The sequence below is a fragment of the Microtus pennsylvanicus genome, chromosome 7, assembly GCF_037038515.1.
Source record: "Microtus pennsylvanicus isolate mMicPen1 chromosome 7, mMicPen1.hap1, whole genome shotgun sequence".
Classification (NCBI taxonomy): Eukaryota; Metazoa; Chordata; class Mammalia; order Rodentia; family Cricetidae; genus Microtus; species Microtus pennsylvanicus.
Genome location: NC_134585.1, coordinates 57,559,034 through 57,583,526, shown reverse-complemented (window position 1 = coordinate 57,583,526; position 24,493 = coordinate 57,559,034). Strand labels below are relative to the sequence as shown.

Sequence of the window (24,493 nt, the reverse complement as noted above, 5' to 3'; positions counted from 1 at the left end):
CTTGAACACAGCACATAGCAGTAAGGTAAGATCAACTGCTCCTGCATGGTGGAAAACTGGGTCTCGGACCTGGTGCCGCTCTTCTGCAAAACAAAGCTATCCCACAGACATGGCAAATTGAGCACTGATGCCACGAGCACGGGGATAATGAGCCCCTGTGGGTTCCATTCGCTAATGGCAAGAATTGATTACTTCACGCTGAATGTGTAATTAAAGCGGGGAGAGGTAATGAACAGTGAAGTTATGAAACGGATACGGTAATCAATTAGGTTTTTACTTCTGCTTAGAAAAGACTGAGGAAGTGTTTGTCTGCTGTCTATCCAAGCTGACACAGTAAGATACAGAATCGATGAGTTCAGAGAGAGCAATAGACTGCTAAATTACATTTCTTGCCCTGTAGGACATCATCAGAAAGCTATCCCAAGCCTGGATGAGGAAAATCACAAAACCCACATTAGATAAAGTGGTAGTTCCCATCATCTCATGTGTTCCAAAAACCATGCTGGTTCTGCTTATGTTCTGAGCTAGTGGGTAAGAGACATCATGGAGACCACAGGAGACAAGAGAAATGTTGGTACAGCCAAGGGCTACTAAAACTTGAAGGAGTTGAAAGATGTGGAACTTAACCTATGAACTGTAAATCTACATCTTTTATAGTTCTGCACCACAAATACAGCAGGACACTTGTTTACTTTAGTTCACACCAGGAAGAACAGAAGAAGTCAGGATGCAGAAGACACGGAAGAGGACAGGATGTGGGAGAAGACACAGAAGAGAACTGGATGTGGGAGAAGACACGGAAGAGGACAGGATGTGGGAGAAGACACGGAAGAGGACAGGATGTGGGAGAAGACACGGAAGAGGAAAGGATGCGGGAGAAGATACGGAAGAGGACAGGATGTGGGAGAAGACACGGAAGAGGACAGGATGTGGGAGAAGACACGGAAGAGGACAGGATGTGGGAGAAGACACGGAAGAGGAAAGGATGTGGGAGAAGATACGGAAGAGGACAGGATGTGGGAGAAGACACGGAAGAGAACAGGATGTGGGAGAAGACACGGAAGAGGACAGGATGTGGGAGAAGACACGGAAGAGGACAGGATGTGGGAGAAGACACGGAAGAGGACAGGATGTGGGAAAAGACACAGAAGAGGACAGGATGCGGGAGAAGACATGGAAGAGAACTGGATGTGGGAGAAGACACGGAAGAGGACAGGATGTGGGAGAAGACACGGAAGAGGACAGGATGCGGGAGAAGACACAGAAGAGGACAGGATGCGGGAGAAGACACAGAAGAGAACTGGATGAGGGAGAAGACACGGAAGAGGACAGGATGTGCGAGAAGACATGGAAGAGAACAGGATGTGGGAGAAGACATGGAAGAGAACAGGATGTGGGAGAAGACATGGAAGAGGACAGGATGTGGGAGAAGACACAGAAGAGGACAGGATGTGGGAGAAGACACAGAAGAGGACAGGATGCGGGAGAAGACACAGAAGAGAACTGGATGTGGGAGAAGACACAGAAGAGGACAGGATGCGGGAGAAGACACAGAAGAGGACAGGATGCGGGAGAAGACACGGAAGAGGACAGGATGTGGGAGAAGACATGGAAGAGAACTGGATGCGGGAGAAGACACAGAAGAGGACAGGATGTGGGAGAAGACACAGAAGAGGACAGGATGTGGGAGAAGACACGGAAGAGGACAGGATGTGGGAGAAGACACAGAAGAGGACAGGATGTGGGAGAAGACACGGAAGAGGACAGGATGTGGGAGAAGACACAGAAGAGAACAGGATGTGCGAGAAGACACAGAAGAGAACTGGATGCGGGAGAAGACACAGAAGAGGAAAGGATGTGGGAGAAGACACAGAAGAGGACAGGATGTGGGAGAAGACACAGAGCAGGACAGGATGTGCGAGAAGACACAGAAGAGGACAGGATGTGGGAGAAGACACAGAGCAGGACAGGATGTGGGAGAAGACACAGAAGAGGACAGGATGCGGGAGAAGACACGGAAGAGGACAGGATGTGGGAGAAGACACAGAAGAGGAAAGGATGTGGGAGAAGACACAGAAGAGGACAGGATGTGGGAGAAGACACAGAGCAGGACAGGATGTGCGAGAAGACACAGAAGAGAACTGGATGTGGGAGAAGACACAGAAGAGAACTGGATGTGGGAGAAGACACAGAAGAGAACTGGATGCGGGAGAAGACACAGAAGAGAACTGGATGCGGGAGAAGACACAGAAGAGGACAGGATGCGGGAGAAGACACAGAAGAGGACAGGATGCGGGAGAAGACACAGAAGAGGACAGGATGCGGGAGAAGACACAGAAGAGGACAGGATGTGCGAGAAGACACGGAAGAGGACAGGATGTGGGAGAAGACACGGAAGAGGACAAGATGTGGGAGAAGACACAGAAGAGAACTGGATGTGGGAGAAGACACGGAAGAGGACAGGATGTGGGAGAAGACACGGAAGAGGACAGGATGCGGGAGAAGACACAGAAGAGGACAGGATGCGGGAGAAGACACGGAAGAGGACAGGATGTGGGAGAAGACACAGAAGAGAACTGGATGCGGGAGAAGACACAGAAGAGGACAGGATGCGGGAGAAGACACAGAAGAGGACAGGATGCGGGAGAAGACATGGAAGAGAACAGGATGCGGGAGAAGACATAGAAGAGAAAGGGTGCAGGAGAAGACACAGAAGAGAAAGGGTGCAGGAGAAGACACAGAAGAAAAAGGGTGCAGGAGAAGGACATAGCAAGGTGGAAGAGCTGGTGTGCACGCATGTGCTGTGGAAGTGTGGGAGGTATGCATTACGTGTCTGTGGTATTCTTGCTCAGCAGTGATTGAAGTGATTTAGGCTTGCTATTATCTCATTGTAAGCTAATGGTTAAGCTTGCTCTTCCTCAGGTTATATCAAGATTGTAAAATGAAATGGTAACTTTTATTGTTATATGGAGGAAAGCAATATGGGAGACAAAGGACTCGAAATATTTGTATAGCCTTATGAAGAGAACTGCTTAGGTGTTAACTTGTGAACACTAAAATAAATTAGTATGAACAAAAGGGATAACATTCATATACTCAAAATCCAGGCAGGGATTATCCCTCAGTTCTGTTACTGCACGGTAAGTGGCCATGAAGGGCTAGGTAAATTGTTAAGATTGCCTCTCCAGATGGTGCTGCAGATGGCCGCTGCCTGTTACCTGGTTAGGTTGAATTTATAGATGAGAGGCCACTCCAGTCTCACGCAATATCACTGCAACTTTGTGCAATTGGTAAATGTTCAGCATTTATGAAAATGGAGCTCCTGGAGCTGGAGAGATGGCTCAGCACACATTGCTCTTGCCGAGGACATGAGTTCTATTCCCAGCGCCCAGATCAGGAAGTTCATAACTGCCTGTAACTCCAGCTCCATAGGGCTCCTGAGCATGTGTATTCCAGCCTCCTTAGACATGTGCACTCACGTGCATATCCCCACAGAAGGCATGCACAAAACCTTACGGTGTAAATAATTCTTTAAAAATTATAGGAAACTCCTAAAAAGAGATACGCAAATGTGTTGATGGAACGAATACTCAAAGGAACCTTCTGCCGCAAAGACTGAGGATAGCTCAAAATTGGATTTTAGCGGGAGCGAGAATGGGCAAACCATTGTCTGTGTCTGTGAGCACCCTGCTTTCGCTGCATCTGCTAACTTCTCTAAGGCATTTAGTCTGGGAGCTGCTCAGGAAGCTCCTAAGCAGTCTATTGCAATTGCATGCTTGGTTCTTAGCTCAGACAGTATGTCCGTGGAGCACAGAACGCAAACAATACTGACACTCACTGGGCAGCTTTGGGGTGCTTCGAGGCACCTGAGAAACTTCCATTTTTTGGGGGGGTTTCGAGACAGGGTTTCTCTGTGGCTTTGGAGCCTGTCCTGGAACTAGCTCTGTAGACCAGGCTGGTCTCGAACTCACAGAGATCCGCCTGCCTCTGCCTCCTGAGTGCTGGGATTAAAGGCGTGCGCCACCACGCCCGGCCCCGAGAAACTTCCATTGTGGTGGGATGCATTATCAATCATGGTATCAGTTATAGCCAGTTTTTTAAAGTTCTATCTGAGCAACAGGACACATCTGTGAACCTACAAAGCTATTGCCACCATTGCAGAAATGAGTCCAGGCCAGTAGCCCATCCCTCAGACAGCTGTTGGATTCTCCTCCTGCCTCTGTCTCCCTTCCCCTCATTTTTTTAAAATGAGAGACCTGGGGATTGAACTCAGGCCCTTGTACCAAGCACTTTACCAAAAAACCCATCTCCTAGCCCTGAACTACTTTTGAGGAACCTTTTCCTTAAACTCTCTTACCTCACGGAATGACAGTTCTACCCACTTCTGTATCCCTCCGACTGGACTTTTCAGTGGCTTTCGCACCACAGGTGCTTACAGATGGCGATGCCATATAGAACTCAGCACCAGGTACCCAGGAGCTGGGCCCACCCACAGTGGCTGGGCCTTCCGCCATCAGTCATTAATCAACAAAATGCCCACAGGCCAATCTGATGGGCAGCAGGCTCATCTTCGCAGACGACCCTCGTCCGGTCAGAGTACCCGAGAGCGCATGCTGTCCACTGCAGCTAGCCAAACATCAGAAACTCATTCCCACCAGACCAGAGTGCTTCTTCAGAAAGTAAATCTGCTCATTCCATACATTTGAGGACCTCACTGGGGTCACAGAGACACTAGATTAAAGTTTGGGGGTGCAGGGGCCTCAGAGCAGACATCTGTGTATGCATCCCCACATCTTTCTCCACCTGGCTTTCATTTTCAGGTCTCGGTTACTCATCTTCTCTGCAGGCCTTCCAAATAAAGGTTCAAAAGGCACATTTTCTCCAAGAAAATGTGCAGGGCCATTCCTGGACCGAACTGCCCTGGGCTCTGCAAAAATGCATTTTCTCTGATAAGCATGAAGGTGGGTTTTGTCTCTCCTGGATCTTTTCTTCCTAACTTAGTGAAGGGCTAGACACAGCCATACTGATAAGCAGTAGGTTTTGGTCTCAGGAAAGCAATCTGGTTTGTGCCTGTGGTTCCCCTACAGGCCAGAAGAGTCCTAGAACCTGACATTGGGGCTATGAGCTGCCCAGCGAGAGTGCTGTGAACCAAACCTCTTAACTCCTGAGCCATCTCTCCAGCTCCTCCACCTATTATTATTATTATTATTATTATTATTGACAGGGTTCTTGCTGAACCTACAGCTCACTCATTCGGCGAGGCTGGCTGCTCAGCGAGCTCCTCTGCCCCCACAGTGCTGGGATAACAGATGTATGCTGCTGTGTCGGCTTTCTGCTGGAGTTAGAGTTGTAAGCTGTCATGTGACGGCATGTGAGCACTAGGAATTGAACTCAGGACCTCTGGGAGAGCAACACAAGTCCTTAACCACTGAGCCATCTCTTTATCCCTGACCCCACACAATTGGTTTTATGAAGTGCTGCCGATGGAAACCAGGGCTCTGTGCACACCAGACCAGCACCCTACCAACAGAGCCACATTGCCAACCCCACCAAAAAAACAGTGGGACTTTCCAAAGTGAGTCTAAACAACTCCTATCTATTATGGAAACCACAATGGAGATTTAGTTTCCATATCAACAACTGAAAATCCCAAAGTCCGCTTTGGCTGGGCCTGCAGCTTGAACAAGGACTTCAGGTCTCTCCAGTGAACCATAAACTCAGCCCCACTTTCTAATTCAAAGGCACTCACATGCAGCACAAATCAGAGGGCTGGAAGAAAGGGACGCACTTTTAGCACAGTCTCAGAGACTCTGCATTATAAACAGCTCTGGATGGTTAATAGAAATGAAAACACCTTCCCAAGACAGATCAACTTCCAAAAGATCAAGCTGATGGCTCTAGTTTACAGAAACTGTTCCTATATAAGCCGCTCTGGTCATAAACGTCTGATCGGCTCCCAGGATCTGAGCCATGATCAAGGATCCCATTACCTGGCCCTCCATGGCTCTGATTCCCCCACAATTTTCATTCCTATTTGTAGTCTCTGCCAGACAATAAAGCCGGTTCCCCTGCAAACCCTTCCCCAGATGGTTAGATCATTATCAGTCCATTTGTCGGCTTGCTCCCATGTTCAGATCTCCTGGAACTCCAGCAAGGGCAGTAAAGACAGCTCGAGAGCACTTGGACGGGAGGCCTCTCCAAGGCTTTGACCTCATTTATTCTTGGACCTTGAAAACAATTGCCGTGGTGTTTTTCAGCAATTTTCAATTCAAGTAAACTTGATTTGTTTCCAAACAAGACCGTGGGCCCTATCAATGGCAAGATGAAGGGAGGGGGAGGCCCTGGACAAGATGATTGTAACGATAAGGGAAGGGGGGAGCGTTCCGAGAAGGGAGATGGTGGAGAAAGAAGAAACAGACATTCCAGAAGTCAGGCCTACAACTAGGCTCAGATGGTAAATATGAGGCCATTTTTGCAAACACATGACCATTCAGAAATCAGAGATGTTCCACCATGGACATTAAAAGTAGTAACCTTTAGCTTGAGCGGTGTAGGGCAGGTGGATGAGGCACCTTTCTCACCTGTCATATGGGCCATCAGTGACTCCCCTCTGACAGAGGATAGATTAGAGTAGCACAGCAGATTTAGTTAAGACTGCTTTTATGTGGTCCGGGAGTCTTCAGGAGGAAGACCTAGACACAAAGACCCTGGGAAAACTAGTTACGTTCATGTTTAGGTCTGAGGACTGGGCCAAAGAGATGACCTGATGTAGCAGGCTGGGTAAGGAAACTCAGCAGTGCGTGCCCACATTGTCTTGGCTTGTCTTTGTGGCATTCCTTTCAGGGTGGAGGACAGACCCTCCCTCTGACCCTCCCTCAGAGATCTTTTGATCCAGGCAGTCAAGGTAAACCAGAGAACCTTTCCGGCCAGCTCTTACATGGGTAGTCAGGAGACGATTTCTAAGTTTCATGAGTTGCGCTTGGAGAGAGGGGTTCGGGATTCTATGCCTGCCTTGAAGGAGAGGGGGAAGTAGGAGAACGAAAGACAGGATAAAGTCAGAAAAAGAAATTTTTTCTGTGGCTTCCCAGTGTCCTGTGGCTCAAAATAAGCAGCAAGCAAGCACCAGTGCCAAGCTCTGAACACTGTTTCTGGGCCCCAGTGGTGGAGCTGCTCACACGCATCCACAATGGCCCAAACTTCCACAACTGTAGGACCAGGGAGACGGTTCTCATTTCTCACATCTGCAGAGATCATCACCAGCCACTCAGAGACCTGGGGGTTCACCTCGCTCTGACTTCCCACAGCCTAGACGTTACTAGCACCCAAGATGCCAGTCCCTCTCTTAGCATCTCCAAACTCTGGCACAGTCTTGGGAATTTTAAACTGCCCATGGGTCTCAGCATCTGCTCTTATGTTTGTCTACGCATGCCACCACACCTGCCCTTCCCATGGCCGAGCACCCACAGGAGGGCTTGGCAAATACTCAAACAACGGGTTCCTCTCATTTGATTAGTCTCCCCACCCACACACGAGCCTGGCAACCCTCTGGATCTTTCTGGTTTTATCTGACATGATCCTAGTATGTGTTCCCTCAATGACTCTGCTCTCTTGGTCTGTAAGTATTTTAAGGTCAAAGCTGTGTTTGTCTATACATGTCCTCATTTGCAACTTGAGAAAAAAACCAAACCTAAGCCACAGGATAATGATTAAATGAGTTAATTCAAAGTGAGACTTTAGCGTAGTAACTGGTATATACAAGGGTGGTACAAACCTTGTTTATAATACAGTGTGTGCTTGGATCAGCAAGACAATGAAGTGGAGACGGGGGCCTGCAGGATGACCTAGGCCAATCAGAGGAGCTAAACGGTTCAAGGAGAGACCCTGGATGCTCAAACATTGTTGTCTGACCTGCACATGCAGCCTATGACAACACATGCCCGTATCTATAACCACACACAATAAATACATTACAATGCATAATTTCATAAACTCTGTGCTCCACAAATACATGCAGAATGGACTGGCCAGTGAAAGAATTCACCAGTCCAGGCCCTGCCCCCATCTATCCCAGCCAGCTGCAGTTTGTAATAGAATGTAGCAGGGCTGTGTGGAAATCAGTGCCAGAGAGGAATCAGCAACCCTTGCTGTTCTTCTTTTCCTGCCATCAACAGTCCAAATGCATCTTTGCTTCCCTGGGGTTTGGAATCCATGCTGCCGTGTTGTGGAAGAACTAACTGAGGCAAGGTGATGTGGATATAACAGATGCAGGAGTCAGGGATCACAGAGTCCTGTTACTGGATGCTGTTTCCAGTATCTAAGGTGCTCTGTTTAGAAAGCCTAGTCTACTTTTTTTTCTTTCCTTCCTTCCTCCCTTCCTCCCTCCCTCCCTTCCTTCCTTCCTTCCTTCCTTCCTTCCTTCCTTCCTTCCTTCTTTCTTTCTTTCTTTCTTTCTTTCTTTCTTTCTTTCTTTCTTTCTTTTTTTATGAGACAGGGTTTCTCTGTGTAGCTTTATGACTGACCTAGAACTCGCTCTGTAGACCAGGCTGGCCTCAGACTCACAGAGATCCACCTGCCTCTGCCTCCTTAGTGCTGGGATTAAAGGCGTGTGCCACCACCGCCGGTTCTGCTTTCGTTTCTGTTGTAATGAAATATTTTGATCAAAGCAACACAGGGCAAGGAGTTTATTTCTTAACAATTCCAGCTCGTTACTGTGGGGAAGTCAAGGCAGGCACATAAAATGTTACCCCTACAGGCAGGAGCAGGAAGACAAATGTGGGGATCCTTGCTCGCTCACTCAGATACCCTTTTTCACTCTTCAGCAGTCCAGGACGCTGACCAAGAACAGTGCTCTCCATGTTCTGGACCAGTCCTCCCACTTCCAAAATACACCTCTGTATTACTGAGGGAGCACACATTGGAAACAACAACTCTAGACGGTCCATAGGAATACAATACAGGCCTACAGTATAGGCCAACCCAATGTAGACAACTTCTCACCTGAGGATCTGAAGTCATTCGAGGTCATTCTAAGTTGTAGCAAGTTGACAAATAAAGCTAGCTGGCATGGCACCAGGCTTGCAAATGAGACCAGACCAGATGCCTCAGAGAGTTTCCCATGCCAGGTGGTCCCTCCTAGCTAATATGTACACGGGAAATGCTATCTTCCATGGCTAATAGGGTGTGCTTCCTATCCCTCTGCACCGTACTTCAGACTCCTAGAGTCCAGGTCAGTCATGGACTCCACTACATGCCGGTCTACAAACAGCCAGTGCACAAAAGGAAGCCCAGACTTCTAGTGAGATTTTAGCAGCTGTACCAACATCTCCATAAAACGCTAGAGATGGAAAATGTGTCTGTGGATGAGCCCAACCCTGTGAGATCTTATGATCTCACAGTTTCGTCACTTGGCTGTGGACAGCTTACATGGGTTTCCATAGCATCATCACATGGTGCCACAACGTGGATCTCATTCTTCCTTCCCTGTCACAGGAAGGGGCTTCTTCCCCTCCCTCGGCCGAAGCTGACATCTCTACTTGTGCCTAGACCCCTGTGCCTTCACACCCACACCACATCACAATCCACTATGATACACTTGTTGATTCTCACCCATTCACTCGTGAATTTTGGAAACAGGCACTTCACTTGAAAACAAGTAATTCTAACAAACACATTGACAGAAACTTGGCCTTTGCACGGTTCAGACGACAGGATGTGGTGTGGAAATCCATCATGGGTGATGAAGAACGCTGGGAATGTAGGGAACCCACCTGTTTTTCTGTGGAGCAAACTGGATCTGTGCCTGCAGATGCTGAGGTCCTGGGCCTGGCTCGGGGCTGAGGGGACCGAGGTGCTCTGAGCTGCTGGGCTCCCAGGAATGAAGGGTGAGTTCCGGGGCAGCCGAGCGTCACTCTTCTCCATGTTCGATAAGAGGAGAGCATCCTGAGTTTTCTTCTTTTCCTTTTTTAACATGTTGACCAGGATATCTGAAATCTGATTTAAGGATTTAGTCACTCTTAAGAGGTGATCACGATCAGACAAAGATTAAAAAAGAAATCTCTATCCCCAACCAGACAATTGCAACCACTTTGGATCGGCTGGCCGCAGGAGAACAGCAACTCCTTGGATCTGCGTGTGCAGAGGTGGGCGGCTCAGGAGGGAACCGGCCTTTCACGGTGGCACAACAAAAACTATCCAACTGAAAGGTCGTTGAAATGCTGGGTAAGGCTTGTGTGAACAAGTAGAAGGGAACCTGGGGGTGCAGGCACTTGGCGGACTGCTTGTCCAGCATGCAGAAAGCCCTGAGTTGTTCTGAGCACTGCATTAAGTCTACCCCAACACTCTGGTCTAGAAGGAAGATCAGAAGTTCAAGGCCAGCTTTGCCAACTTAATGACTTTGGAGACATCCTAAGCTACACAAGACTGTCCTCTTTTCAGGAACCCTGCAAAAGGCTGGCACAGAGGGTGCAGATGCTCCCCAGTACTGGGGGATGGGGAAAGGCCTACACCCGAGGCTTTCCAGTCACTGACCAGGCAAAATGGCTACCTCCAAGTTCAGTGAGACTTGTCTCAAAATATGAGGTGGAGAGTGATGGAGAAAGACACCTGATATCGACCTTTGGCATTCAGGAGAGCACATGTGCACATCACACTCACACACAGGAGTCTTAGAAAACACAGGAAGAGTACAGGGGAGAAGACCGCTATGCAGGATGGAGGAGGAGCCCAGTTTACACATGATTTTGAATATGTAACATGGAAACAAACTGACTTCCATATTCTTCCTCAGGTTGATTTCTAGATCTTGCTGATTTCTAGATGGCCAATCAGTTCTCCCTTAGAATATTCTATGTGGCTTCCTAGCTTGCCTTGTTAGAATGTCCTGCCCAGAGGCGGACCTCTCAGAGCATCTGTGTCCTGGCTTCCCATCGTGTGTGTTTCAGGTGTTGAACTCATGGTTTTACGCACTGAGCCCTCTTCCCGGGTTTTCTCTCCATTCATGTCACCATTCTGAAGCCAAGTCTCGGGGTGCAGGAACCTCCTGACTTCTCCAAGTGTGAAGTACCTGGTGTCGCCCCTGTGAACAGCCTACAGGATCCAGCACAGTGAAGAGGTGGGGGCTGGCGCATGTATGTTTCTCGTTCAGTCTCACTCCTTTATAAACACATGCGAGCCAGCCTGGACTGGTCCCTCGCTGCCACCTCTCATTTCCTTCCTCCTCAGTGTGTAGATGTTCATAAGCCCTGGCGAGTATTGAGTGGTTGGTAGGAGTATTTAGGGGGAAGATCCCAGTCTAGGATCAAGGCCAAAAAAAGAAACAAAACACAGCCTGGGCTAGGGCCAGACCTGAGCCGTCCCTGGAGATGGATGGGGTAAGAGAGAGGGAAGGAATGCAGGGCGACACCACTGTGGGCACCACTCGGAGACAAGGGCGTGCGTGGGGTGCGATCCGCAGTTGGACTCACCGCTGCTGGCTGGGTGATAAAGTAGCTAAGACTGACTTGACTCTGACATGGGGCCTGCTAGAACTCAACTAAAATTAGACACTGAAACTAATGAGGTAGCTTGTCTACATTGTTTGGATTGGTTTTTACCTCTTTACCACTGGGTTTCCTTTGTGTGGATTATTTGTGCCTATGTAAACTCCTCTCTCTATGTGTATGTGCGTGTATGTGTGTGCTGTATGTATTTGTTACATGTGGATGTGTGTGTGTGTGTGTGTGTCCTGAAGAGGGCATCAGATGCCCTAGAACTGTAGCTACAGGTGATTGTGTACCACCTGATGTGGGTGCTTGGGTGTGTGTGGTCGGAAATCAACTTGGTTCCCCTAGAAGAGTAGCAAGTGCTTTTAACTGCTGAAGCATTTTTCTAGTTCCTCTACACATTGAAAAATTGTATGAAACATGAACACACAGCATGATATTTGTTCGTGGGTCCCTAACCCCGTTTTGGGGACTGAATCCAGGCCTATGTCTCCAGCTCTTGCAAGCTTTAACTGCTCAGCCATCTCCCCAACTCCTGTGTAGATAAAGACTTTTTATGTATTTTGCATAACAGCTATACTTAGTAATTTTTTAAATGAATAAAATATGTTTATAAAAATTTGGCAAGTTATTTCTTGTGAGTGTTTAAAGACTATATATGTCATGAAAATGTCAAATCTTCTACAGAAGATTGAAAGGTAAAAATAAGGAACAGTACTGAAGAAATTTCCAGTGTCCTAAGGTCTAAGCAGCCCAGCTGGGACTCTTTAGCAGTAATTGCTTCTGTCTGCACCTGGGCCCACCAGCAGCTACTGCCCTGAGCACCCAGAAGACATGTTCCCAAATATTGTTTATAAATGTTCTTTTACATTTAAAGGGGGATATGGGCGCAGTTTTTTCTCTCCAAACTGCTTCCTGCTGAATGGGGGCGTCGTTAATTAGGTCTTTCATGGTATAACCTGTGTGCCAGGTTCATCTCAGTTGGCAGTTGAGCGAAGCAATTTTCTGAAGATGTTCACAGCAACCCTTCAGGAGGACGTGGTCCATCCTACCAAATCGGAATTGAAGAAATGAACAGGGTCTCATCCTCTGTGAAAACAAAAGAAGACTCTCTCCAAAGCATCATATCCTTAGACCCAAATTCTGAAATCGTAATACCCTTATATCCATTCTGGTTTAGCTTGGCAGCCCATGTAATGAAATGTCTCTCTGTACTTAGCTCCTTCACAGTCAAAAATTTTAAAGAAAACACAATGTACATAATCCAGACTCTCTGTGAATTTTCCATTTTTAACGTGGCTTATTTTTCTTTATTTCTTTTAATCTCTTAACTATCTGTACTCTGTCTCTTTAAAGACTTTACCTTTTTTTTAACATTAACTTTATTCTCTATATTCTTTTTCTTCTCTCTCCCAAGCCTACGTACATTCATCCAACAGTGTGACTCATTTAGTAGTCTGAATCTGTCCTATTGTGAATCTGCAATTTTTTACCATCCAGGAACACTTTTGATTTGCACCTTTAAATCACTAGGCACTTAAGAATCTAAGTGACATTCCTAAGTTAACTTTTTGCTTTTTGAGCGTATATCTGTAGACCAGTAGACCAGGCTGTCTTTGAACTCTCAGAGATCCTCCTGTCTCTGCCTCCCAGGCATTGTGATTAAAGGTGTTTGCTACTACACCTTAAACTCACAGAGATCTGTTCGTCTCTACCTTCTAGGCACTGGGATTAAAGGCGTGTGCTACCACACCTTGAAGTCACAGAGGTCTATCTCCCTCTGCCTCCCAAGTGTTGGGATTAAAGGTGTGTACTACGACACACAACAACTCTCTTCCTTTTTTTTAAGAACTTCAACTTTTAGCTTGCATATATTTTTAACACACAGTAAACCATTTAGAAATTTTCTTTGTCTCTGAATCTCTCTTTATTGTATATCTCTCTTTTTCTGACCACATGAATCTTTAATTTACCAAGCAATCTCAGTAGGACTAAAGGCGTGGCTTTGACAGCTAGATCCACTCCATTCCTTAGCTTTCCAGCCTCATGGCAGATATACAGGCTGCAGCCATGTTTATAGCCACACCTCTATGGCGTTTCAAGGTCCCTGCCAGCCAGCAAGCTACAACAGACAACACTCAAGTCCTCTCTCAGTAGCCGGCCCTCCTGCCTCAAACAGTCAGAGTTTGCCCTGGCAGGATGGCCCAGAAAGCTGGCATTTTTAAATGGCGCAGCTTTTTCCTGCTACGGCTGAAAACCGAAAAGCATGCGTTCAGCTTTTCGTCAACACCAGTTAAGTGTTTCGTGGCAGGACCTCTTAATGGGCTGCAGGCTTTGCAGCTAAAGCTGAGTCGGAAAAATTTCAAAATGGAGGACGTACCATTTTGTGCTAGCTCTGGGGCCGCCAGGTAGGAGCGGCACTCAGCACTTTAATTCTGAGACTGAGCATGCAGCACAGAAATTCTTTTCATCCAAGTTACATCCAAATCTGACACGCAGAGCACTGTGCAGTCTGAAAACACGTCTCTATATGGCGGCAGGAATCCGCCATGCTCTTCCGCCTGCCTAAGCCTGATTCTGCCTTCTTCCCAGGAGCAGGCGGGGAGCTCTGAGTCATCGTCACGGTCTCAGAGCACTCTCCTTCCAATCCCAAGCGGGAACACAAACATAAAGCCAGAGTTTGCACTGGTGGCACAGCCCCAGGAAGCAGCTTTAAGATAACGCAGCTTTTTTTCTGCTGCTGTTGCTGAATCAGGAAATCTCTCTACGGCACGCCACGAACAAACAGCAAAAATCTGTGTTAAACTCTCTCTCCATTATTTTTAAACCTTCTCAGGTTTTGTAAGTGGGTTTAGTCCATCACGTGGGCACCATTTGTAGTAATATGGGGCAGTGGCGGGGCTGCGTCCCCAACACCCCAAGCCGCCTGCCCGGCTAGTTTTACCCGAAATAATTACACGGACACTGTATTCATTTAAACACTGCTTTGGCCCATTTCTATCTAGCCTCTTCTAGGCTAATTCTCACATATTAATTTAGCCCATTTCTAATCATCTGTGTAGCGCCCCTAGGTGCGCTTACCGGGAAGATTCTAGCCTATGTCCATCCTGGATCGGAGCTTCATTGCTTGCATCTGCCTGGGAGCTGGGACATGGCGTCTCTCTCTGAGGTGTCTGCTCCGGAGAGGAGAGCCTCTGGGAGTCGAGACCAATGCTGTCTTGAGCACTCAATCTTTGCTCACTTACTGCCTAACTTGGGAACATCTGTATGTGGGACTCAGGACAAGAGATCTGCCCTTTAAATAAAAAGTCACATCTAAGCCAACTCTCTGTTTCTCATAAACTAAATGCCATATGCCATCTTTTTTCAGTCATCTTTTGAGTTTCACCCACACACCAGCCACAAATTCTGGGCCATGGTGAGGTTGTGGTTAACATGGGGTCTGGTCAGCTGGCTACAGATAACCAGCTAACTTACTGACTCTGGACTCAAAACACAAAGCCCACCACAGAGCAACCAAAATATATTTGAACAAGATTTAGTATTAAGAGTCGGTATGGTACTAGCAAGAGCTGAAACCTTCTTTGTAAGAACAACTGTACCAAGGCTTGAGAGACAAGTCAGCTGGGCAAGAGTAACTTGACAACCTCAATTAGATTCCCAGGTTTCATGTAGTAAAAGGAGAAAACTGATTATCCTCTGACCTCTCCAGGTGTGAACACACACACCACCACCAACAATAGCAAAACCAAGCTAAAATGCTAATGTCAGATGTTTGCAGGTGTGACCTCAGTGTGAAGCAGGCTGGGAGAGGCTGGGACACTGAGGAACGCAGGCACACCACAGGACAAGGAGTGGGGAATCTACATGTTCCCCTGATTCCAAGCCAGAAAGGATACTGATTTCATTGTCCCTCTGCTTGAGCAGGTCTCGGAGCTTTGTATGTTCTTCATCCTGCAATGGCTCTTGGCATGCTTGGTGTGTGGTTTCGGAGGAGACTGTATTCTTCATGCTGTCCTTGTCATTCAACAGCTTCTGCAATTTGGGGAAAGAGCCTACTGAGCATGCCCACATCCTAAGTTTCTTTGCTGCTGTGCTGGTTCTAGCACACACTAGTCACACATGTCTGCCCTTACCCTTCCCTTTCAGGCAGTTACTGTATTGGCTGGATATGTTTTCCCTTCTCCCTGCCTTTCCCATTTCCCTCTCCCTTAGCTACTTTCACTTCCAAACCCCTCTAGACTCCTCCCCCTTGTTGTGAATTTATTCAAAATTGAAGCATTCCCTCCCAGAGTGAGGAGGGAAGCTCCATGACTCAGGAAGCAAAGCAAGAAGCAAACAAAACTTCCAAGGCACAGGAAGCTCCTGAAACTTATAAGTCTCAGAAGGTTCTTCCCCCAAGTTAACAAGACAGTCACTGGAGGGAGACTTGTAATGTGGCCTGCAGGTGCCAAAGGAACTCAGTTTTTCTGAGTCATCACCCATGCTGGGGTGGGACTTTCAATGAAACATGTGCTCTGTAACCTTAATAAAGTCATTGCTTCACTCAAATAGACTTGGCAGAAGAACCCATCCGCTCTGTTACTGCTAGATAGACGTCTGTTTCTATTTCTACAGAAAAGGGTACAAAATGTTCCCTTATCTTACAGTATCTTTGCAGAGTGCACAATATTACACATGGAAGCTGGTGACATTCCCACACCCTATCACAAAAACAAAACTTCAGAGGCTGAGGAAAATTAGTAAGTTATTCAGATAAATAAAAATACTGGAAAAAAAACTGAACACAGTCATCTTTAAACTGTTTGAAAATGTGTTTGTTCACATTTCGTGTTCATGTGTGTGTGCACATTTGTGTGTTTCAGCATAGACATATTCTGGGCACAGGACAGGGAGACTCCTGGCAAAGGAATCAGGAGCCCGTGGCCAGAGTTTATTTGTAAAGCTCGATAGGGTTCCTGCAGCTGCCCAGCGATAGTCACAGCCTGGCTGGACGCGCAGGCTGGTTTCTGCATGTGTGAAGCTGGGTCCTGGTATTTCTAGAGTTGGTCAACAGGAAGAGTTTTATTGCAGTTGGAGCATGGCAGGACATGGCTGAGACTGGAGGAAACATTGACATTTACCTTAAAATGATGAAAACAGTGATGGATTTTACGCATATCGGCGCCAACTTCCAGTCTACTCTCTGGATCTTGGTCTTCCAAAAAGGATGCTATCAGTTTTTCCAGCCTAAAAAGCACACAATGCATGAGAAGGGCGAGCTAGAAACCCGGGGCTTGATGGCTTCTCTGCAGCAGGGCACTTGAAGCACAGGATACTGGGCCTGCATTTTCTTAGAATTCACTTCTTTATTTGACTGTGAAAGTGATGGGGGAAAGCATACTGATAAAGTGAAATCTGCAACTATACATTTACTTGGCTAATTTCCAATGAATGTTCACATGCAGGTTTCCATATAAAACCTACCTGTGGGCTGGAGAGATGACTCAGTGGTTAAGAGAGCTCACTGCTTTCCAGAGCATCTGAGTCAGGTTCCCAGTGCTGTTTAGTGGCTCACAATCAACTGTGACTCCAACTTAGGGGATCCAAAGACCTCTTCCGGCCCCTGAGGGCACCGCATGCATGGGTGCATTCATACGCATGCACGCGCACACACACAGATATATAGAAAATTTTAAGAGTCATTTGATTTCTATAACCTACCCATTCTAGCCACACAGAATCTTTTGCCTGTGTGTGCCAAGCTGCCACATTGTTAAAGTATAAAAATAAAGAATTCCTATATTAGTTGCCGCCCCCAGAAGCGCTCCTTCAAGCATTCCTGGTGGACCTGTGGCATCCACAGTGGTTCTTCCAATATCCCCATGCTCCCCAAGCCTGCCACTGAACACTTCCCCTGGGACCAGTGAGGCGCCTTCTCCCCAGACTGAGAAAGCCAAGCTACGGCTGCACACTGTGCCTTCTCTCCTCCTCAGACAATAGTGCTGCCTTGGGTGGCTCAGGCTCTCTCCACGTCTGTCCCTAACTGAGAACACTCTTCCTTCTTCTCAAGGCTCTCTCTCCACCTCTGTCCCTGAGAATACTCTTCCTTCTTCTCAAGGCTCTCTTCACCTCTGTCCCTAACTGAGAACACTTCCTTCTTCTCAAGGCTCTCTCTCCACCTCTGTCCCTAACTGAGAACACTTCCTTCTTCTCAAGGCTCTCTCTCCCACTGGGCTCCCCTAACATCTTCATCACTATTCCACAGAGACTCTCTTCTCTCCACTTTCAATAATTTTCATGTTCTCCTTATTCTAAAAATAAAAAATAAAAAATACCCCTCCCCCCTTTGGGGAAGAACAGACAACCCTATACCCTATTGGTCTTAAACTCTTTGGCAGTGTCCCCTGCCCATGCTGTATTCTATAATCTGAGGATGTGCCTGTTCCGTCCCATTCTCTAATTGACAGGGTCTCATGAGAATCACAGCAGGGCTGGGTTTCAGTCAGCAGAGGGCTTATCATGCAACCAAGAAGCCTAAATTCAGAACTCCAACACCCCTGTAAAAAGTCAAAAGTTGGGGGTGCTTGCCTGTAAATCCCAGTGCTGGGCAAATAACAGAGGTGAACCCCTGGGGCTTGCTGGCTAGTCCATCTAGCTGAATGAGCAAGCTCCAGGTTCATGGAGAGACCCTGTATCAAAATATAGCATGGAGATAGCAAACATTGACCTCCGGTCTCCGTATACATGCTCATGTACATGTGAGCATACACCTCTACGCATGTGCAGACACATGAACACCCACACAGATGACAAAAATGATGAAATAATTCTTGATGCTTTGTGTCCCACCCCCAGCATTAGGTGCTCAGTGCAAATACACAGGTTAGGAAATGGATTCATCTCATTGTGTTGAGTTGCGACCTTAGAAAGGAAGGCAGAAGGCAGAGGGATGACGGTCAGAACCTAAGCTGCAGGCCTCTGAGCAGTCCTCATATCTTCCTGGCATGAAGAAAACATGTGTACACTTCCAGACACACTTCCCTTCCCGGCTGTTACCAGTGGCCCCACACAGCAGCATACGATGATTTCTGTCTCAGAGTAGACACAGGTTTGTTTGTATTTCTTCCTGCAGCTATAACATATGTGCTAGCTGTCAAGTATGAGACAATTTATATTGTAATTCTTTCTTCTGACTTATTTTTGTTTTCTTGAGACAGAACCTTCCATCATAACCCAGCATGTCCTTACATTCACTAGGTAGCCCAAACTGGCTTCCAATTGATGCCAGTCCTCCTTCTTCAGCCTTCGGAGATTACAGAAATAGCCACCTACCTACCATTATCTTGTAATCTTTGAGGATTCTCTTAAGATGTAGGAAGGTTTCCACTTTCACATTTTTTTCCTCGAGACATGATTTCTCTGTAGCTTTGGAGCCTGTCCCGGAACTAGCTCTTGTAGACCAGGCTGGCCTTGAACTCACAGAGATCTGCCTGCTTCTGCCTCCCAAGTGCTGGGATTAAAGGCGTGCACCACCACTGCCCGGCCACTTTCACATTCTTAGTTTGTGTGCATGTGTATGTTGCTATGATGAACCACTCTGACAAAAGCACATAAGGGGTATTGTGGAATATCAGTTAAAGATGTGTTACATTTGTTAATGCTGTGGAATATTTGTCTAATGATGCAAAGATGTGTTGCATTCTTTTATGCTGAATTTGTTTAACTCTGTGAAGCTGTGTTACTTTGCCTGTCTAAAACACCTGATTGGTCTAATAAGGAGCTGAACAGCTAATAGCAAGTCAGGACAGGGATAGGTGGGGCTGCTAGGCAGAGAGAATAAACTGAAGAAGGAAGAAGAGGGGAAGAAAGAAAAAAAGAGAAAGATATTAAGGGCCAGCCAGAAATGGAATAAGAAGGAAAGAAAAGATATACAGAAATAGAGAAAGATAAAAGCCCAGAGGCAAAAGGTAAATGCATTAATTTAAGAAAAGCTGGCAAGAAATATGCCAAGATAAGGTCAGGCATTTATAAATAATAATAAGACTCCATGTGTAATTTGGGAGCTGGTTGGGGGGGGCAAAGAGGAAAAAAGTACAACTACACTCCTCTCTCTCTCTCTCTCTCTCTCTCTCACACACACACACACACACCTAAATTATCAAAATATTCATCATTTAATGACCACATTCTCTATTCTCCTAAAAAATAGCAGGGAACTTAATCAGAGAATACTTAAGAAACAATATTATAAAGAAAAACCACAGATACAAAAGTGCCATTTGGGCTAACTGTAAATGTTTAAAATTATTTGTGTGTCTGTGTGTGCATGTATGTGTGTGGGTGACCACAGAAGCCAAAAGAGTGTGGGCCTTTGGTGCTTGAGATGCAGGCATTTGTGAGTCAGCTGATATGAGCACCCAGACCCCAACACAGGTCCTCATGATACATCAGTGACTGCTCCTGGCTGCGGAACCCTCTCTCCAGTCACAAAGTTATGAAATACATAAGATATCAAACGTGGTCATGAGTGGTAGAATTAAGTATAATGAAAACTTTACTTTCAGTCATCTCACAAGACTAATAAAAGGAGTAACACGGGTAAACACGATACAGAAGAACACGCCGAGGATAACACGGTAAACATGATACAGAAGAACATGCTGAGGATAACACGGTAAACATGATACAGAAGAACACGCCGAGGATAACACGGTAAACATGATACAGAAGAACACGCCGAGGATAACACGGTAAACATGATACAGAAGGACACGCCGAGGATAACACGGTAAACATGATACAGAAGAACATGCTGAGGATAACACGGTAAACATGATACAGAAGAACACGCCGAGGATAACACGGTAAACATGATACAGAAGAACACGCCGAGGATAACACGGTAAACACGATACAGAAGGAGAACATGCTGAGGATAACACGGTAAACATGATACAGAAGAACATGCTGAGGATAACACGGTAAACATGATACAGAAGGAGAACATGCTGAGGATAACACGGTAAACATGATACAGAAGAACACGCCGAGGATAACACGGTAAACATGATACAGAAGGAGAACATGCTGAGGATAACACGGGTAAACATACAGAAGGAGGATACGAGGATAGTATCCAGTGAAAAGCCTGACTCCAGGGCCGGGAGACTGAGCCTCAGGTGAGACTGCTCCAGACAGTGGCTGGGAAATGCAGTCACGGAGGCAAGAAGTGGGCAATCAACAGATGTCCGTCTCCCAGGATCTCTCTGGGTGAAGAACTGCCTGCTTACATGAAGGGTGTAAGCAGGTTCAGTGAGATGCTGATGATGGCACACACATGATCCCAAACATATCTGACAACAGGTGGCAGCGGAGAGTGACCTGCCGCCAGTACAGTGTGTCCAGCCCTGCTGCCTGCTCCTGCCAGGCCTAAGCCCACGGAGAAGGGAGGCGAGAGCTGGATACTGGCTGGCTTTCCCCGGACTCCTCACTGCCCTTCAGCTTCCCCACAGTGCTGCAGATCCCCCTGGGCTCTCTTGAGCACCCCTTACTGGCCCTCGCTGTAGTGGCATTTCATTTGTATTTTAATAAATAGAGCTTGTCTGAAGATCAGAGAGTAAAACAGCCACCCTGGTCAGCCTTACAGACCAGGCAGTGGTAGCCTACCTCTTTAATCCCACTAGCCACACTAGTTTGCCACAGAAACAGGGTGGTAGTGGTGCATGCCTTTAATCCCAGCCCTAGAGAGGAGTATAAGACAGAGGAGACAGCTCTCAGAAATGGTCTCATTCTGAGATTCCTGGAGGCAGGATCGTCACTTCAGACTGAAGCAGAGGTAAGAGTCAGTGGCTGGCTGCTTTGCTTTTCTGACCTTCAGGTTGACCTCCAATATCTGTCTCTGGGTTATTATTAATTGTGCTACACTTAGCCCTGATCCCTTTAGAGGTGATGGTACCAACAGAAAGGATCAGAAGTCCCTTTCTGGGCCTGGGATGGGTCAGGGCACACTTCCCTTTGCCCCACCGCTCCCTCATCTCAACTTAGTTATCCGCCCACTGCACGCTATTTGCCAACAGTTACAAGGATTGGAAGCAATGGGCAGGTTTCTGTGTGAAGATATAATCTTATTTCTATGCATTTGCAACAGAAGAAAATATAGTAATTTATTAAATGTCTACACTGTTTAAGTGAATAACGACTGCCCATGGCCAAAATGAGAGATAAAAAGAATATAAATTAATTAGCCACCTGTATTGACAACTCCTTCTATAACGTCTACATGCAGCGTTTGAACTCCTTGTTTGCTGCAGACAAACGCTATGTAAACACCAGTTCTATTACATAATCTGTGATACCTGAGGGATTAGCTCAGAGGAAAGATGATGGTGGCATTGTGGGTTAGTGAGCAGAGATGCTAGACAGGAATGGGACAGGTGGCAGGAGAATGAATAAGACAAGTCATGCTTGGGCAGAAAAAATGACAGCAGAAGCCAGGCAGGGTAGGCTGGAGGGCATGGCAGAGGCTGGAACAGCTAGGACAGAGGCTAAAGTGCACCCGGCAGCTTCCCAGAAGAAGGCAACAAAGACTCAGGTGAGGGACTGGGCACCAGAAGCTGGGATGTGGAAAAGCCCCACACAGAGAGCCCTTGAGGCCAGTGCAGAGACCGAGGCTGGGGAGGGAGAGGAGGAAGTCAGACGAAAACAGGTCCTGGGAAGACAAAGCCAAGGGAAAGGAACAGAGCTGGCAAACAGGAGGACAGGGGAGAGAAGGGCTTAGGTGAACAGAACCAAGCACACATCTAGTAAGAAAATCAAAAGACTTAAAGGCCAATTGGTGAGGCCTGCCCCTCCCAGCCACACACCCTGCAGCTGAAGTCTCCTCAGGGTTCCTATCTGCCCAGCTGCTCCTGCGCTGAAGAGGAAGAGGAACCTAACCTTCGTTCCACAGCTCAACTCTTCTTCCATACAACTGTCTTGGATAAAACTGAATTTGTTGATAACACCAAAGTTTCAAATATACAATTCTCAGCTCATTTTTTAAAAAAAATTTAAATCACAGCCTTGTTTTAGAGTTTTTCAAAGCACTATACAAATACATCTATACTTAATTACACAGAAAAACTTGTAAGAATGTTGAAAGACAGACTGAAAGGATCTTGTGATGTAAAAACATGGAGTAAATCTGTAGTGGTTTGGATGGGAATGGCCTCCGGTGGCTCACACACTTGAATGTTTACTCGCTGGTTGTTGGAACTCTTTGGGAGGGATTAGGAGGTGTGGCCTTGTTAGAGGAGGTGTGGCCTTTTGAAATTTTAAATGCGCTTTAAAGTTTTAAAAACCAATGCCATTCCCAATTATCTCTCTTCTCTGCCTGTGGTCACTCTCACCTACTTCTCCAGTGCCATGCCTGCCTCCTGCCATTCCTTGCCATGAGAGATGACAGCCATGGACTCACCCTCTTGATACACTCTTTCTTCTGTAGGTTGCCTTGGACATGATATCTTACCACAGCAATAGGAAGGCCGCCTTCCCATGTGTAACAGCCCACAACTGTTTAGAAACACATTCACACAATACTGAATCAGAAACAAATTTATATAAGTCAAATTGCCCAGTATCATCAAGTTCTAGTTATTGAATTAAATCTGGGTTTATAAGGGAACTACGCCCTCAGATGCAATAAAGAATGTAACAACTTAATATAGAAGTTAAACAGACACAATTCTGTTGCTACGGTCTGATTGCTTACTCCATAGCTCAGCTTTTGCCCGCTGATGGCCCATCCTGCTTTTGCTCAATCATTGTTTGTGGAGACTATCAGAAACCAGGTGTCAGGTGGAGGTGAGGTTTGCTATGTTCACAAGTGCTAATTCATACCACAAGGCTTCTTTAAGATGCAGGAGATCTGGTGTTCTCTTTTGATCTCCACAGGCCATTACACTCATGTGTACAAACCCATGGGTGCGTGCACACACACAGACACACACGCACTCAGACACACATACATGTACACACAGATACCACATACACACATGTGCAACACACACAAACATACATACACACATATACAGGCACTCACATACACACATACATACATGCACACATATACAGACACTCACATACACACATACATATAAGCACACATATGCACACATATACATACACACACATGCGCAGACATTCAGAGATACTAACCAGCTTAGTTTTGTCAACTTGGCACATACTAGAGTCAGTGGGGAAGGGTCACCTCCATCAGATTGGTCTGTCAGCAAGTCTGCAGGGACATTTTCTTGATCGATGATTGATATGGGAGTACCTAGCTCTCTGTGGGTGGTGCCACCCCTGGGAGGTGAGTATATAAGAAAGCAGGCTGAGAAAGCTTTGGGGAGCCAGTCAGTGCAGCTCACAGACTCTGCTTCTGCTCCTGCCTCCACTCACCCCCACAATGAACTAAACCCTGTAAGCCAAGTTAACTATTTCCTCCCCATGTTTGTGGTCAGCATTTTGTCACAGAGAGAAGGAAAACTAAATTATAAATACATTAAAGAATCAAAATAAGTCCTTAAACTGGGTGGTGGTACCACATGCCTTTAATCCCAGCACGAAGGAGGCAGATATAGGTGAATCTCTGAGTTTGAGACCAACCTGGTCTACAGAGCTAGTTCCAGTAGACAGCCAAGTATACACAGAGAAACCCTGTCTTGAAAAACCAAAAAATAAATAAATAGAAATAAATCCTTAAAAAGATAAACGTTAAAACAAAAGCTTAGAACTCACAAAGCACGAGGAGCAATGAGCACAGATTCTGAGAGCAGTGAAAACCCTGCAGACACGGAACCGTCTGCCCCTGCAGACACGGGACCGTCTGCCCCTGCAGACACCGGACCGTCTGCCCCTGCAGACACCGGACCGTCTGCCCCTGCAGACACCGGACCGTCTGCCCCTGCAGACACGGGACCGTCTGCCCCTGCAGACACCGGACCGTCTGCCCCTGTAGACACACGTGGCTTCCTAAGCCAGGAGCAAGTATT

At 46.7% G+C, this 24,493-nt stretch overlaps 1 protein-coding gene across 1 annotated transcript in view; it reads right to left on the bottom strand.

The window, feature by feature from the left end:
• Kif6 (kinesin family member 6) overlaps positions 1 to 24,493 on the bottom strand; it is a 324,667-nt gene that overhangs the window by 150,749 nt on the left and 149,425 nt on the right. Inside the window, exons 11-13 of the mRNA XM_075978949.1 lie at positions 16,604 to 16,709; positions 15,380 to 15,515; positions 9,768 to 9,983 (exon numbers count right to left, since the gene is read on the bottom strand). Coding sequence (XP_075835064.1) covers positions 9,768 to 9,983; positions 15,380 to 15,515; positions 16,604 to 16,709 — 458 coding nt within the window. The remainder of the gene's footprint in view (positions 1 to 9,767; positions 9,984 to 15,379; positions 15,516 to 16,603; positions 16,710 to 24,493) is intronic.